Source organism: Centrocercus urophasianus, unplaced genomic scaffold (genome assembly GCF_019232065.1).
Source record: "Centrocercus urophasianus isolate 14NV4802_14NV808 unplaced genomic scaffold, USGS_Curo_1.0 seq_11, whole genome shotgun sequence".
Classification (NCBI taxonomy): Eukaryota; Metazoa; Chordata; class Aves; order Galliformes; family Phasianidae; genus Centrocercus; species Centrocercus urophasianus.
This window is the reverse complement of record NW_024884253.1, coordinates 7,387,311-7,405,169: the sequence shown is the minus strand read 5'-3', so window position 1 is coordinate 7,405,169 and position 17,859 is coordinate 7,387,311. Positions and strand designations below refer to the sequence as shown.

General features: G+C 38.9%; 1 protein-coding gene across 3 annotated transcripts in view; it reads right to left on the bottom strand.

Moving 5' to 3' along the window:
- The window catches only part of KCNQ3 (potassium voltage-gated channel subfamily Q member 3), a 192,295-nt gene that overhangs the window by 22,923 nt on the left and 151,513 nt on the right, over positions 1 to 17,859 (bottom strand). For 2 of the 3 annotated variants that reach the window (XM_042809007.1, XM_042809008.1), the window contains exons 2-9: positions 13,080 to 13,170; positions 11,205 to 11,331; positions 9,676 to 9,848; positions 7,805 to 7,960; positions 6,272 to 6,382; positions 5,242 to 5,337; positions 3,887 to 3,981; positions 2,321 to 2,347 (exon numbers count right to left, since the gene is read on the bottom strand). In XM_042809007.1, coding sequence (XP_042664941.1) covers positions 2,321 to 2,347; positions 3,887 to 3,981; positions 5,242 to 5,337; positions 6,272 to 6,382; positions 7,805 to 7,960; positions 9,676 to 9,848; positions 11,205 to 11,331; positions 13,080 to 13,170 — 876 coding nt within the window. The remainder of the gene's footprint in view (positions 1 to 2,320; positions 2,348 to 3,886; positions 3,982 to 5,241; positions 5,338 to 6,271; positions 6,383 to 7,804; positions 7,961 to 9,675; positions 9,849 to 11,204; positions 11,332 to 13,079; positions 13,171 to 17,859) is intronic. The other variant, XM_042809009.1, reaches the window with a different exon arrangement.

Genomic DNA, 17,859 nt, shown 5'->3' with positions numbered 1-17,859 from the left:
TTTGCTTCCCCCTGAAGGGGAGATCAATTTATTCTAGTTGGTCTCACATAAGGAGACCAAGGATACCACTCGGCCTCATCAGCCTTCCTTTATGAAAGAGGAAGTGGGCATCCATGACAGCACTCCAGTCACGTGAGCTGTCTTACCATGTCTCTGTGATCACGATGAGATCATGACTCTGTGACTGCACACAGATCTCTAGATCTTCCTGTTTATTTCCCATACTGTGCATTGGTATACAGGCACTTTAGGGAAGCAGAGGGTGCAGGTATCTCTAGAGAGATGCAGGAAGGTTTAAGTCACACTGTTGATAACGTTATCTACTTTGAAGAGTAATTACAAGATCACATTAGACAATTGAGAGGCATTTCTCCACAGTATACTAAAAAGGCAGCATTACCAGGCCCCTCTGTCACAAGGAACTCCATGCCCTTCCCCCATGAAATGTAGTTTAAAGCTCTGCTAACCAATCCAGACAGATTGTTCCCCAGAACACTTTTGTCCCATTTTCTCAATTGCATTCTGCATGCTCTCTCAAAGGTCTGCCCAAGATCACAGCACCCAAAGCCTTGATCTTGACACCATCTTGCCAGCCAGTAATTTACCCAATCTATTCTTGTCCTTATTTTATTAACTTTTTATGTTTTCTGACTATTCTGAGAAAGATTTGTATGAATTCTTCTTTCTCCATTATCAACCACAGTTCAGAAAGTGAACTTACTGCTACAGCTTGCCCATTAAGTACTCCACTATGCAAGACTTTGGAGACTGAGTGCACTGATGGGCTGTTTTCTCCACTAAGACAACATTTCCTTATTGTCCATTCAATTCAATATAGCCTTCAACACAAACTGCAGTACAACTAATGCACTAATATTTCCCATACTAAATCAGCACAGGAAGATTCAATCTTTTTTTTTTTTTTTTTAAATTTAAATTACATGGTCTATAAACAGGAGTTTTATGAGAAGTGGGACATGGAACTGTAAAAACAAGCAGATTAGAGCTCAGCCTCATATCTACTGAAGTCAGTGGATGCTTCCACAAGTACCATAATTTGTCTGTTTACCTGGAGGAGTTCCAATCTTTTTTTTTAATAATGCTTACTTCTTTAAACATATTGTTACTAAGGTTCCCATTCAGAATTAATGATGATTTTGCTGAAGGTTGTTTCTTACCTAACAACATAAAAGCAACACATAACCTTCTAGAACAAGGACCATGGGATTACAATTTTAAAGATTCTGTGCTGAGAGTCATAATTATCAGTTTTTAATCCAGTTCATCCATATTAAATGCCTTCTACTGGACTAAACGATAGAACAGCTCAGAAAATACTGCAGGAATTGTTCTGTCTCTGCAGGTACAGGAACTTCTCTAGGAAGCTGTAATTCCCTGTCAGTTTACAATTTTTCCTATAATTCTTGCTCATTTTCTCCATGTTTTAAATGAGAATGAAAATGGAGACAGCTTAATCATAGGTCTTTGTGGAACTATTTATCTTTTAATACCTATTGACTTTCATTGTGGATGATCCATTGATAGTAGTTTAGCATTTAAGTGCTTTATGTGTCTGACCTAAGAGATTGAATTCTTTTATGTGCTTTCAAATCTGTAATTTTGCTAAAGGGGTTATGAATAATTCATTTCCAAATATGTCTCAAACCTCGTATGTTCACTAACAGGGTCTGCTCTGCTGTAGTCTTCAATGACTAACCAGTATTAGGATCTCATTCTCTGCTTATAAAGCCCCAAAGTTACTGGGAACTTTCCCATCTACATCAGCAGAGGTAAGAACAAGCCCTTAACTCTAATGTAGCCTTTGTAGTAAAGTGAGAGAACTTGATTATCCTATTGATCCACCTTAGCCTTTCATCTTCATATTTATCATCAAGAAATCTGAGAATATGTTGAAATGACACAGACCTGATCCCTTCCATCCAAACATTGCTCTGTGCGGTGCAACAACATGAGATAGAACTTTAAATTCACTGCACAACAACTTGAATGCTTAACTTTGCCCATATAGAATAGATCAGGAGAAATTTTATAGACTCTGATTAATCATAATGAACAATAAAGCTGCTTACAGACAATCAGCAAGCAACACTTTCCAGTTGTACAATTAGCATTTTAGCTATGTTGTTAAGTGGGGAAAAAAGCAAGCAATTAAGAAATGGATTGGTTAAACATTTTTAATGACTACCTATGGTGTTAGTAGCATGTTTTGGTTAACAGCTCACAAATCCACGAAGAACCATTTAATCCACATTCTCCAATAATGTATTAAAAGAAGACTTTAATAATGACAGAAGCATACCTGGCAGTACCATCCAATTGCTCTTTCCTTTTATAGAAGAGAGGAAGCATTGTAAGAAAGCATGGAAAGAAGAATTACACAATAAATCCAGCAAATTCTTTTAATGGAAATTGTTAATCTACTGTTAATTGTTTACATTTTTTTTTTTTGCTCTGTGATCAAATCATTACTGACAACAGAATTAAAAGCTTTGACATTACGTTTTTAGCTAGTCATAAAGTAAAGTAAATGAAACACTGAAACCAATCTGTGTTGCTAAGAATTGTAATCTAGGCTTTGATGTGAAGTCAATCCCTTGCCCTCTCTCCCAGGACCTTATTTGCAAAACACCTCTTAAATTTCAGGTTATGTTTAAATCACAGAAGAACCCAGTACAAAGGATAAGTTTGAAAACACATTAGTGAGTCTAGACTTCAGGTGAACATGAGAAGTGTTCTCTGAACAAAATGTGAGGTCAAGGAACCCTGTAGGAATCACAGTGTAATGGATAAGGTGGGAATAGATACAGAGTGAGAAGGGATACAAAAAAGAAATATACTGAGCCTTAATTAAACACTTGTGCTTTTTCTTAGAGATTTCCTTTGGGACTGATGGGAGATTAGTTCTAAAGAAATACACTGTGAATAAAACAAAGGAAGAGGTAATATTTGGTTATGATTTTCCCTTTGAGAAGGCAGAAAACTGAAAAGTTTCTTCAAGTCAATTTTAAGAAACAACTGGCACTGCCATACTAGCACAGTGAGTACAGCCCATCTATGCGGAGCAACAGGTTAAGAGCACTTGTTTTCAGAATGAAGCATAACAGCAAGCCCAGAATGAATGTTGAAATGATATGATATAATATTATGATTTATGATAATATGTCATAATATTATGATATTATGATATATCATATAATTAATACTCATTATTATCAACTGATAATCTATAGCTAAAAGAATGGGCATTTAATGGGCATTTTTGTGTTAATACCTCAAGTTGAAACAAGAAAAGTTGAGTATCAAACACCCATTAACTTACAAGCACAAATTAATTATAAATGTTTTATGCATGAAATGCTTTCCACTGAACTCTGGAGTGGTGATCATAATTGGGATTAAAAAAATAATGACCTCAACTCACCAACAAATTTTTCTTTTGAACCTTCAATGAACAGCATCAGGACAGTTTTAGACATTCCTTGACTGTCCTTCACTGAATTATACCCATCATCCTAGAAGATGTGAACAGTACAGCTGCCTGTGACTCAGACTTTCTCAGGATCAAAATTGCAGAGGAAGAAACTGAGATTTTCAGATCAAAAACTCCAAAGTCTTAAAAAAGGAAGCTGATTGCAAGGCAAACTTCTCCTTTGTTCAACCTCAACGTGAGAGACACGGAGGGAGTTGTCCATGTGCCCATGGAGCCAGAAGACAGAAGAATTTTTTTTTCACTCTCAACTAGGAAAATGGTAACTGGCAACTCTCTGCTACCTATGAAAACTTAATTATATACAAAACTCCATACTTCCTGTCCTGACTTAAACTTCACAGAATATGGTGATGGAAAGATGTGAAATTCACTTACCTGAAAAATGGAAACGATACAATTGATTCGTAAAATCTCCAGGTAGCAACAAGATCGATTCTGTTGGGGTTAGTAGCATAGTATCTCCAGGCAGCCTGGAGATTTCAAGGGTGAGACAATAATCAACATAAGGGAATGCTATTCCTTGGTCTGAAAACAGCCAGATTATTTCAAAGACTATAATGATTCACCTGAGTGATTATCTGGAAATGAGTTACTAATGAGTCATACCAAATGAATGGCAATATATGGCAAAATTACTAACACTGACTTTTGATCTGGGGAGGTTATTAAAGGAGGAAGTACCACCAGTGCAAACAAGACATTACAGTTGACTAAACTGGTTTTATTCTCCTGTTGCATACTCCTGAAAGAGAACCAAGGACTGCTGAATGTCCAATATTTCTAGAAGTGATTAGATTGGTTACTATCTACTGTACCATCAGAGGAAATTTTGCTGAGCTCAATCCAAAATTCTCAAAGCATACTGTTAAAAATATTATGACTAAATTTGCTGCCTCCTAAGTGGATATGCAGTAAATTTTAACAGTAAATTCCATTCATTGCTCATTCCTGCAACTCCTTCTGTTTCTGAACAGCATTTGTAGTGAAAACCAACATTTCCATGTGATATCACAGAAAGCTTCTATGTCCCTCTGTGGAAATGCTATTATTTGCTTCACTGTACTCAAGATGCATTCCACAGCTATGCTGAGTAATTAGTCAGTCCCAAGACAGTAATGCTAAGCTTAGATTTCTGCACCCATAACAAAGGTCAGAATAAAAGACCAAATGAGACAAGATGATTCTTCCCATTGAGTCCACTGATCATCCAGTAACGTAACAGAAGATCCAATGGCATGTTTCAGCTTTTACAAACCATACATACTACTTAGGCATTTTGACTAGGATGAACTAGTCACTGTCTCTTGTGTTACTGCTGTTGCTGTTTTCATGCTAATAACAACAAGACTTTGTTTCCACATAAAATTCTTTCACAAAGGAACTAATAAAACCTGGATTTTGGAAAGAATATGTTCTCAACAGCATGTTTTCTGTGATTCTGTAAGGCTGACATAGAATTTTGTTGGTTTCCAGAGGCTAGAAGATGGGTCTTTCCTCTAATGACACCTTTCTTCTAAAATACATTATGGAAATTGAGAGATCCCTCAAGAACTGCAAGGACCATGGGATTATCTAGCTCAATGCAAAAAATTTTTCTTCTTTACAAATACGGCTTCTTACATCCTGCAATGACAAATGAGAATTGGGGATGAGGGAAGAGGAGGTCCTTGCTGCAACACGCAAAAATCTTCATAAATAACACTTTTTCAATGAGAGAAATGGCTGCAAACCTGAATGAGTTCGGCTGCTGGCTTTCTTCTTTTCTCAAAATGTTTCTGACGATGTTGCTCCTGGACTTTCAGTGCCAACCCTGAACCCAGAATGCCCTGAAAGCATAGAGTGATGCAATATTTTATCATAAAATCAAGGAATTACTTGGGTTGGGAGGGACCTTAAGGATTATCTAGTTCCAATTCTCTGCTATAGATAGAGACACCTCCTGTCAGACAAGGTTGCACATGGTCCCATTCAAGATGGCCTTAAGACTTCTAGAGATGGGGTAAATTTAAGCATTTTTTTATTCAGGAAAAGTGGAGAAATTCTGATAGGAAATTGTTCTGCAGATGAGATTGAGGATGGCTACACAGAACCCTTCTGCAGTACATTATGCCTTTTCCACTGCTCCACTGAGGAGGTTGCTTTGCTCTTCCCATGTGATGAAAGCCACGCCAAATCATCTTTAGATTCTCAGCTTCTTGAATGCCTACCACCTTTCCCAGCTGGAATTGTTCAGGTAATGTATTTATTTTCAAGTTATAGAATGGCCAATGTTCTGAGATGATCACTACAGATCATCTGGCATGCACATATTTAGAGCTCAGTAAAATGGTCACAATCCTAGATCAATAGGCCCCAAATATTTTAAAAATATGTCTTGTGTGGCTATGTCAATAGCGGTAAACTAATGCAGGCTAGAGTACAAGCTCAAGATCTGTCCTGTGATTGCCCAGATCATTCACCTGATGGATTTGTTCATTCTCAGACAATGTTCACACATGGTTCAGAAATTATCAGGGTGACATATTATATCCGGTAGTTTGCATGTAAATTTTGGAATAAAGGATTTTGATAGCAGCATCCTACTTGTCTTCAGGAAGCAGAGCATAGACCGAAGTTATTTACTAATACAGACCAGTTCAAGTGTCTGAATTACTTCTATTAATAAGTTTTGATTCCACTGGAAGTTTTGATCACTTTATCCTCTTTTTGCAAGCACACAGCTCTGGGATGTGGCTAAGGGAGGAGAAAGAAGTTACTTACTGCAGGAAGAGCAAAGAAAGACACTCCAATGAGTGAGAATGTAGCTGCAATCAGCCGTCCTTCCCACGTCTTGGGAGTCTTATCACCATACCCAATCGTAGCAAGGGTGATCTGTGGGCAGAATGACCATAAATAAAACAAAACCAACAACCCTGTTTTAAATATCACTATCAAACCTGTATCACTCAATTAGCTCTATGAATGCTCACACACAGCTTCTTAAAACAGAATCTTTATGATGGGCCAGTCAATCTTTTTAGAGGCGCTGCATCTGGAAGAATGGATTTAGTCTTATATCAGCTGATTCTCTAGGATGCAGCTACTGAACAGATGTGGCACAAAGACCAAGTCTCATGCCTACTGTCAGTGCACAGTTAGGAATGCAACTTGCCAATTAAGTTTGCAGCGCTTTAACAATAAGTCAGGGCTACCTCTTCCTAAAGTAACAGTCACTAAGAAGCAAAGATAATTCTGTGAAAACTTATTTCATTCCTACACAACTGCTAAACCTTGTTTTTCAAATATGACTCTTCAAATGAGACCCTACCTGAACTTCCTAGTAAAGAAGGATATGAAAATATTCAACAATTCTGTGTATCATTTTTTGGTTGGCAATGGAAAGGGTGAAGGAGAAATCATAGAATCACAGAATGAGTTGGGTTGGAAGGGACCTCAAAGATCGTATAGTTCCAATTCCCATGCCACATATCTTGCCATTTACAAGAACTGCACTGAATAAAAAAATGTGCTGCTGAATTTTAGTCACAGATTTTGTACAATACAGTCAGTTCCCATAACTACTGTTAGTAAAGAAACATAAATTCTCTGTACAAGATAGCTAGGATTTTACATGATCAAATGAGCAGTGGTGCAAACCAATATAAGAACAGGCATATTAAACATCCCTCTTGATCAGTATCCTACCATCAATGGAATTTCTTGAGCGATTCCTGTCAAATCCATGTAAGACATAAGCAACATGTAGGTTTCTTTCCAGAGACATCTTTCTACCCTTCTATATAAGAATCCAGAGAGATTCTCGGGAGAATGGTCTCAGTGGCTCCTTACAGATCTAACTTCCATCAGCATCTACCTATACTGCCCAGACCTATGCCACATGTTGCTAGGTCTACAAAACAGACTTTGTACCAGCTTTACTTTAGTCATTTGCTGAAGGATATAGCTCTCACTGGGTGGACACCACTGCTGTAAGAACTTGGCTGCCCCAATGCATACAGTCTACCAGTGAAGTTACACTTAGAGACCCTCCTCCAAAACAGCCTTCCTAGAATTCAGGAGCACAGACTGATATCTCTATAGGCTTTAAGTACCTAAGAGCCTCTGCCTGACTAGATATCCACAGAGAGATAAATTCTGATAATTGATTTTAGTAGAGTTCTTACTACTGGTGATGTTATACGAGTAGTATCCCACTCACTCAAATTTAGCAGCACTTATATTTAGACCCTAACACCAATACTTATTGATACAACGTTTTTAAAAAGATCATAAAGAATTTTTGGATTCACTTACCAGCCCCCACCACAATGCATCTGCATAGGTCTCAAACTCTTCCTTCATCTCCACCCCATTAGCATCCTTTTCTGGCACATCTTTTTCAACCAGATAAACAAGAAACGAGGATAGTATGAGTGTCAGGAACCCAATGTACCAAGCAGTGATGAGTTCCTGCAAAAGAAACAAATGGACAATAAAGGGGCTGAAAACAGATTCAAAATCCACAGTGGCAGTATAATTGTCAGGAGAGAAGCACTGACAATAGCAGAGCTGTCACTGGAAGCTTGGTCACAATTCCACGATGAGCCTAGCTCAGTGCTTACTGGCAAAGTTGCTGCAAAGTTGAAGTAAAGCTGAGCTAAGAGCTTAGCTGCACCATGATGAGACTGTATCCCTGACCTTGAGTCTTACGTCATTCTCGGTCCTTTTGCACCAGGGCTGCAGTGGTTTTATCAGGCAAATCAATGGCTCTGCTCTCTTCAACTTGAGAGAGTCAAGGCTGCAGAATACAGTTTCTTCTCTTTAGGCATATCAAAGCAGCTTTCAAGGTTTCCTCTCTTTTAGTTTATGACTGATTTCAAACACAGATGGCAATTTGTTGGTGAATCTTGCTAGTAAAATTGTTTCTTTACTGTCTTTCGGTAAAGCAAATTTCTCATAACCTCTTTTTGTCTTCGTCATTCAGCTGAGATCCAAAAGGTGGTGATGGGAACTCAGTGTGGAATGATGGAGAAAAAATCCACACTACCAAGACTTAATTTCTAAACAATGTCCTTAGCACATACACTTCTTTCATGATCTCAGTTTCCTGGGAAACATTTTAGACATAAGTGTTTATATGCTCCCTGCCTTGCAGCAAGCTTTATGGGGAGGAAACAGAAGTTGGTATGAAATGAAGGAGGGTATCCCTATCAGCCACAACAAAGAAGTAAAATCTAATTATGCTGTGCCAGCTGGCATTCTAATTTTCAAAAAACCTGAAATGTCAGGAATGTCATTCAGGGATTCAAAAAAAACCGCAGTATGTAGCACAGTTTTTCTACACCCAGCGCATATGAGAAATCTAATCTAAAAGCTTTTAGTTTAGAGAGTTTTTAACTTGTAATAATATTTGTTGAAAATGAAAAATCACAATGTATCTTTCTGGTGTGAGACAGAATGTCTGACTACAGCACTCAGACTGAGAAAAGATGATTTTAGAAATTCTGTCCGTCTGGATTCACACTGTGTGCATCACTGAATTGTCTGACCCACACTTCCAAAGAGGAGTTGTACTAGCAGCTCCCTCTGAAATGACATTTCTGTCAGCCAGTCTTTTGCCATCCTTCTGGAGTTCTGCTCCATCTGGTGATCATGCAACCTGAGAAGCCATTAAAGATAGGTTGCAACTACACAGGCATTTCAGTCAAAGATTTCAGCATACTTTACTATAAAAAGGATGCCCCTGCTCTCATTCTGTGTAATGACAAAATTCCTGTTGCAATGTCTGTGAGAATAGATGCTCACTCTTGCCACTTCCAAATATCAATATTGAGTAGGGGAGAGTAAAACAAATGGTATAAATGGTTCATAGTGTGAAGAAGGAAATGAAGCTGAAAAGAGGAAACCCGGGAAGTTGGTGGAGTCCACCATCTCTGGAAGTGATCAAGAGTCATGTAGATGTGGCACTGAGAAACATGGTTTGGTAGGCACAGTGGGGATGGGTTGATGGTTAAACTAGATGGTCTTAGTGGATTTTCCATCTTTAATGATTCTATCATTCTATGATTACTGTTGCTAGAAATAATCCTAAGGCACTCCTGCACTTATGTGTCCCCTCTCTTCCACTTCAGCATCTCTCCCCCAGGCCTCAGCCCCAAGCTGAGTCTTGCAAATTCCTCACTTACCTTGCTATGTGCACAAATAGCTGATCCCAAAAGTTTCCACGTGCCGCCTCGTCTGTCCATTCGGAGCATCCTCAGGATCTGAAGGAAGCGAAGGCTTCTGAGCGATGTGGCCAGAACATTGCCTTGGTTCCCAACAGCAACCACTGGCACTGAAGCAATCAGCACAAAGATATCTGCAAGGTGAAAAGAACAAAGCCTGCCAACAAAAGTGGCTCCTTCACTCAGTTCTTAATCCCATATGGCCGTGCTGCAAATTTCCCTAGGCAAGTTTTAAAGCTGCCTGAAAATGCCTCTTCATGCCAATTAATCAGGTACCTGCACCTGGAGCACAGAGTCATGCACGGAACTCAACAGAGAGCCCTGTAATCTATTTACAGATCAATACACTATATTTGAGACACTGGCTGAGCTAGCATAGAGATGCACAGAAACAGTGTCTTAATGCTGACAGAAAAAAAAACAAACACAACCACAAAAACCTGAATTCTTACGTCTATCAAGAAGGCCACAGAGAACCAGGATTATAGATCATCACACACACACATATATATGTATATATATAGTACATGTAGTTTTTTGATCTTTTGGCTGAATTTTCCTATTAAAATCACTGGCACAATCAGCACATGCTGCCAATTCACTGATTAACCTAGGAAATCCAAAATGCAAACCACACTGCATCTTCTTGTTGGTTGCTCTGGTTTGTCTGTTGTTTTTTTTTTTTGTTTCTCCCCCCCCCCCCCCCCCCCCCCCCCGCTTGATTCACCTCACTTGTCAATTCATACAAGTGGTACCAAAGGAGTTAAAAAATAATTATCTGCGCTCTCATTTTTAAAATTGTCTTCATATGTTATTTCCAGCCAAAAATAGTGTTTCCAGATGAGTTTCAGAGTTACTCAATTTCAATCATTCTCAAAACAAACTAGTGTCAATAACGAACCAAAAAATGAATGAATGTGAACATGAATGACCAGTGCTCCTGCATGTTGGCAAGTTGGCTTTGTGGATAAAAGAGTTCTTGGAGGGGATTCAAAGGTGGATAATGAGTAGTTTCAAGGCTAGTTGTAAGTAATGCCTACATAACTTGAAGGATAAAATGGGAGAAATCACAAAGATACCTGTTTGTAAATACAGACCAAGATTATAAAGGTAAAATATAGCACGTGAATATGAAAAAGGATTGGGAAAGTTAGCATTAGGATCTGAAGGGCTTTGAAACTGAAGACAGTGTACATTTTGCGGTGAACTTGAGAAAAACAGTTGGGCTCAGGACAAGAAAAATGTATTCAAACCATACAAGGATCAATTTTTTCTCACTGGCCAACCACCCAAGCACATCTTAAATGAATTCTTATTGCCAGGTATTACAAATAACCACTCCCAACATGACACAGTTCCTAGCACAAGAGGCTGGGCTGACTTTGGTGCTCTTTGTACTGCCTTTCACTGGTTTTTTGCATATCCTCCCAACGTGGCTCAGAAGGAAAAGGACCTAACAAGGAAAACAGAAGTACAAGATATGTGCCTACCCAGCATGCACAGAGGCTTTCGGGCAAACTTCAGTCTTCCTCTCCATCCTTTGTAGCGGCAGCAACATCCTGCAGCCCAGATTCTTAAGGCAAACTCTGCTCCAAAGATGAAAATGGCAAAGGTTTCCTGCATTAAAGACACAAATGAGACTGTTAGACTTAAATTTTGCAGTAAGTCTGGATGCACAGCAATAGATGAAGCAAACAGAGTTGCAAACTGAGGAGCAGATGTTGGGGACAGGGATGAGAAAGAGATAGAGGAAGAAAGCAGGGAAGAGAACACAGGTTCATGAGAGTCGAGGAAAAGTGGGACATCATAGTTTTACAGATTGCTAAGTTATCTGTGTATAGGATGTGTTCTTCCTACTGGGTATATAAGAAGTGCTTACCTTGCCTTGATGGAAATGCAATTATTTCAAAAAAACAAAACCACTGCTGTTTTTTATTATGAAATAAAAACACATGTGGTGACTGCAAAGTGCCCAGTGCACAGTACAATGGGGTTATCTACTAGTTGTTCCTTCATGGAACCATGTCTGAAGAGACAAGGACAGGAGCAAGTGTATTCATATGGTAATGTTTAAGGCATATGTATAAAGGCATATATACAACAAATGTAAAACATATATTATTACTCTCAGTTTCTCTGCAAAGAAAAATAGGATATTCTATTGTGATTAAGGACTGGGGAATTTTTTAGCTCTTCTAGGCACGAGAAGGAAATGAGGAGGAGAGAAATTCTCCAAAGTGACAGAAGGAGATGGGACAAGAGCATCATGGGCCTCTGGAAATGTGAGATAAAGAGGAAAGGAGGATTTTTCCTAATACTCATACCCCCAGCTGCTGCCCATTTCTGAAAACTGCTGAGAGCCATGTAAAAGCAGACACAGGAGAAATTACCTCAGGCTTTCTCAAATGTGAATAGATGGCTCAGAGTAGAGTAACAGGGACAAAAGCAAGATTCAAATTCCCTAGCAGATGAAGGTGTTTTCTTATAGTTGCTTTTTAAGAAGAAATTTGCAAGGAGAAATCCCCTCCTAAGCCTCTTGACATTTAATTCTTGTCCACTTCTACTTGCCTCTAGTGTATAAAGGGAAATAGAAATTGAGATCCTGGAAGTACCATGTGGTTCTCCTAGAATTGCTATTCCACAAGACTAGGGTTAGTGAGACAGACCGCTTTCTATTTCATGACAGTTATGGAAAAAGAGGAAGTTGGGATCATTTTCATAAACTGATTAATATGTCACATTTGTACTCAGTGAGCTTTTTCAATTTTTTTCTCTTTCTGTCAAGTAGGAGTCCTGCACAAATAGTCTTGAGTAGGAATCCACCACTGATAAAATAAACATCCTGGAAACTCAGAGAAAGGAATATATTTATTTTCTCCAAGTACATTTCTCTCCTTCGTGGATAATAATCAGAGACATTGCTTTGAACAGTTTCGTTTACGCTACTATCAGACAAAGTTTGAGTCCAATTCTAAGGACCTTCCTTAAAAAATAATAAAAATGCTGGGAATTGAAAAATATTATGGAATAAATCAATATTATTGAGAGATCCTCAAAAATTGAGTTTTCAAAAGTTCTAGTCTGACCAATAGGTGATTTATTGGTACTTTAGAAGGAGAACTGCTGGGAAATACTGAAAACTTGCTATTTAAAAATCTCAGGCCAGTAGTCTTTCTTTCTTCCTTTATACTTAGTTGATGTTGACAATGGACTGGGAACTCTCCAATACGTAAAAGCTCAGTCACTGTCCCAGTAACCACAGAAGAAATCGTACTACATGCAGAGCAAGTTTCCATCACTGCTGATGGAGCTGATTTCTGTTCAGGGAGATCAGCAGGGTGACACGCTGGCCACAGACTACTTACCAGCAAAAGAAGCCAGTCACCTGAAACAGTTTCATACTCCTTGAAAGTTGTCAGGACAGCTAAGATCAAACACCCCAAAACAATCAGAAACCTGGAGTGAAACAAAAAAGGAGAAGCCAAGAGAATATTACTGCTCTGTATTTGTGTGGGAGATGCTGCTTATTTACATATAGGAGGTAGGTACTTCTGATCGATAAGCAGTGGAGTGGACTCTCTGGAAGACCAAGGGAGACTTGGAAGTTAACAAATCATGGCAATAACCTATGTCAAAATGACTCCAACACAAACATATGATAATTAACTCTGTTGCATTCTTCAGGAAGAAAATAGATAGAATTGCATGTCAGGAAGGGATTTATAAGATATGTAATGCTCAGGAGGTCTATTTCAAGCTGATGTTCTGTGTGCTTCACAAAAAGGCACTGTGGTTGCAGTGAAATTAATCTACTTGGCACATACTGAGACTAGACAAACAGTAAATGCTTCAATACAACACAGCACTGGGACAATCTCTCCATTGAAAACCACACTACTTTCCTTTTTTTTTTTTTCACTTCTCTTTTTGCATTCATTTCTATGCAGATGAAAAGATGACAAAGCTTGAAAGATAGACAATAGAGAGGGTAAAGTTCTGCTCTCCTCGGTATGTGATAATAATAAACTCAGTATGTGATAAATCAGTGACTCTGTGCTATTGTCTGTGAAGACCCAGAATTCAGAGATTTGACAGAAAATTTAACTCTCACAGCTGGTAAATCCAATTCAGTCCAATCTGAAGTCAAGTTGATCTGCTTTATAAAACTATTCCCAGGTTCAAGCTATTAAAAATCTACAGATAAATAGGTAGGAAAAAATCAAGGGAGTCTTGTAAGTGATTGCTGTGAAGCAGAGTGGGGTAAACTAATATTCTAGTACTTAACGTACCCAGTTCACGGGCATTTTGAATGTGTTCCCAAACAGGAACAAAGGGCCAGTGGGCACGGAAATACTTCATAGCTTAGTGAATAAATGGGAAGGATGTCTCCATAAAAGCTCTGGATCTTTTGCTAGAATGCATCAAAGAAATGATAGTCATTAGGCACTGAATCCAGGGGAAAAAAAAAGCCTTGTTAAGACTTGCACTGTGTAATTCCTGTTCTGAACTTCAATCTGATACCTAAAGTGCTATCTGATACCTAAAGTGCTATCTCATGTCTTGCTACACTTTGCTTCACTGGGTGAAATGGACAGAGTCCAGTCTACATGTGCAGGCAGGGAGAATGATGACCACGGAGGCTCAGCTTGGATATGTTTCCTCTAACCTGCCCTGGTTGCTTGTTTCATTTGTATATGGGGAAACATGGGGCTAAGAGAGCATACCCTGACAATACTTCCATGCAAGGAATGGACAACATTGAAAAAGCTCCCAGCAAACCTTGAAGGGTTATGGTGCTGTAGTTTTCCAGGCCCTGAGGGTTGTTCAGATTGAAGTTTCTATGCCGGTATAATCACTTGGAAAATTTCAGATCAGCCCTTTTGAGAAAGGTTAGAACAGATATACATGGATTTGCTCATGCTGACTCATTCTGGATTTCATCGACAAGTTTCTCCTTCTCCCACTCACCAGACATGCTCTGGAGAAGGGTAAAGTGGCTGACAAGAAACAGCCTTTGGGTCCAGCACATGTCTGTTGCCATCAACCTGTAACCACGCGCATGCCAAGTCAAGACAGTAAGCAGTTAACTTAGTACCTTTGTGAAGTTCTTGCCATGCCCTGAAGCTGGTTTTGTCACACCTTAACTTGCTGTCCCCATCTTGCAGTCATAAAGCCAGTAGCCCGCTAGCTGACTTACAGTTCTCGCACCTCCACAAGTAAAATGATGCCAACTCAACCAAGACAATGTGATTCCTTCAACCAGCTATAAATTAACTATGATTTACCAAATTACAGCCACTATAGTGGCACCATCACTAATTCTTCAGTTAAAAGCTCGAGCTTTAGCTACCTGATGATTTCCATTGCAGTTGTTTCTTTACAGTGTGTGATCCAGTAGCACACAGGTACCATTTAAATGATTTAATGAAAGGTGAATCACACTGAAAACAGTCCAAGGAAATTACATTATTGGCTGCTTAAACTTAAGGTATAAATTCACATTACAGTGTGCACAGTCATATAAAGATAATGTGCAGATTTTGGTTCAAAAAGACAGAAGCTCGGAAGCCTAAAAATGCTTGCAGTTTTACCACTAGAGGGTATCAGCACTTCACAGACCAGAAGAATCCTGCTCAATCCTATTTTCCCTCCACGTGAAAAAAAACAAATTGCAGGTGGTGTTCAGGTGATCATATTCCTGTATTTGATATGCAAGAAAATGAGTCTTACTGCATTGAAAAATCTTTTCCTTGTTCACTAACAACCAAATAAATATTGGCACGAATGGGCAAGGGGTGCTTCTTGCTCAATTGCTCTGCAGCACAGCCCATGCTCCTCCAAGCAGGAGCCCACCTGCAAAAATAACAGATTGTGGAAGACAGAAAAGGAAAAAGAGGGTGGGAGGGTGAGACTGGAGATCGTAAGTTACCAAGAATGATTTCAGTCCCAGCAGGGAACATGATCTGATAGCCTTAAGAATTATGTGAATGCAATCCAGAAAATTGACTTTTGAGGTTTGACTGCTGAGCAGAAACCACAATTTCCCCCAAAACCCCCATTCCACACAGCCCGGCTGCTCCTTCTACAGTAATCTGGATGAAAAGCCTGTGCTGCGACAAGTAAATGCAATCCATCTTGGAAGCATCAGATTTCCTTCTACCACCCTGTTTCCAAAGGATAAACACCTGCTGCAAGTTAATCAAATCACATCTCAGCAATCCTCATTTAGTATCTGAAATGATGACTGTGTTCAGAGCACTCTGTGAATTTTAATCTCTGTTCATGCTATGCAGCCCACCAGTTTCCTTGCAGCCTATTTTGTTTCTTTTAGATCTGGGTATTTACAAAACCCAGAAGTCTTCTTAAGTTCTCTTTCTATGGCAGCTGCTACAAAGGTAGCATATTTTTTTCATCAGTCCCCTGTGCTTAGCAAAGACAACAATCATATTTTCATCAGGAGTGTCACCTATACCCATTTTCTTGCCCATATGGTGACTAAGCAATCAGAAAGACTTGAACTTATTTGACTGTTGCTCTGTACTGTCCCATGGCAATATGACAGAACCTGAGCCTGTGTTCTCTAATCTCATCTTTTAAAGGCAGAAATGTGGGTCTAGTGGTTGAATCTGGCTGTAAAATCGCAACAGGTGACTCAGAGTGCTGAAACCACAGGGGATGATGAGAGGAGAAGCAAACAGTGACCTGGGGAATCAGCGGAGGGAGCATCTGAAATTTACACAAAGTTACAGTGATGCTATCAAGAGACACATAGCATTAAAGGTTAGAAGAAAGAAACAGCAGAAAAATTAAGGTTTAATTATAACAAATGAGTCCCCTGAAGCCCAGACTTTTTGACAACAGTGTCTCAGCAGGTGGCAGTCTGTACCTCTAGACTAATTCAGATATGACAAATAAGGATTTGAATTCACCTCCTAGGTTTTTAAAAATTAACCTTGCTATCATTTCATGTAATGTTTCATGGCCCAGTAAGTTGTACCTATTTATTTTATTCCTAAAAGCTTGGTTATTTTGATGGATGTGTAATTTACAGACCACCAAATGGCAGTGTTCTTTTGTCACTGTCACAACTAATATGCTATTCAAAGTAATAAATGTTCTTGCCATTGAGAATGACATTTAACATTCAGATTTTCAAATCACACTATTTTGGAGTATTAAAAATAATCTTCCAAAAAGAATACATACTTCTTACAGGAAAGAAAAAATAATTTATTATCATGCTAGATTATGAAACGGATTCTTCCTGGATGAACATCATGGATTGTTTTCCTGATTTATTTTAATGTTTCAGATTCTTTAAATGTTTCTTCTGTATCTGATTTCATATGAACCAAATGATGCTGATACAGCTGAGATCTTTTACATTTTTTCTATACATATGTGCTTGTCATGTATTCCATTCAGCACCTCTTCCATAGAATTTTAGGAGCAGATCACATAGTGATTTGCCTATAACTTATTCCAAAACATAGCAGTTCTTCTAAAGCTGTCACGAGGATCAGAAACATCATAGGCAGGTCAAACAATGTTTGCATCCCTATCATTTTGGCAGTTTTTTTGTCCTGTGTGAAGAACTTTGCCTTTACAGCACAATCTGTCTGCAAAACTTTTCTTGAGCATACATTCAGATGCAGTATGTTTGATTTTTGTATAGCTCTTTTCTACCACACAACTTAATTAAGCTAGCAGTTACATGGATGGAGTCTTGATCTTCTATTGTATTGTCTCCTATAGTGAGATGTGTTTTAGGACTCACTATGGACATCTGCTATCACATACCTCAAGTGGACTTGAAGTTAACAGAGAGGAACATACACTCCTAGTGTACAACTCATATTATCTTGAAATAGACAGCTCATGGTGTTAAGAAGCACCTAAACAGACAATGTGTTCTCTGTAAAAGAAAATCTGGTAATGACTAGCTCCTATATAAAGGTGGCAGTCAAACAGTGGAAAAAGCTTCCTAGAGAGATGGTTGATGCCCCATACCTATTACTTTAACTGTTAGTCAGCCCTGAAACAGTCAGGCAGTTGGACTTAATGAATTCTGAAAGTCCCCTCCATATCCTCTCCTCTCCTCTCCTCTCCTCTCCTCTCCTCTCCTCTCCTCTCCTCTCCTCTCCT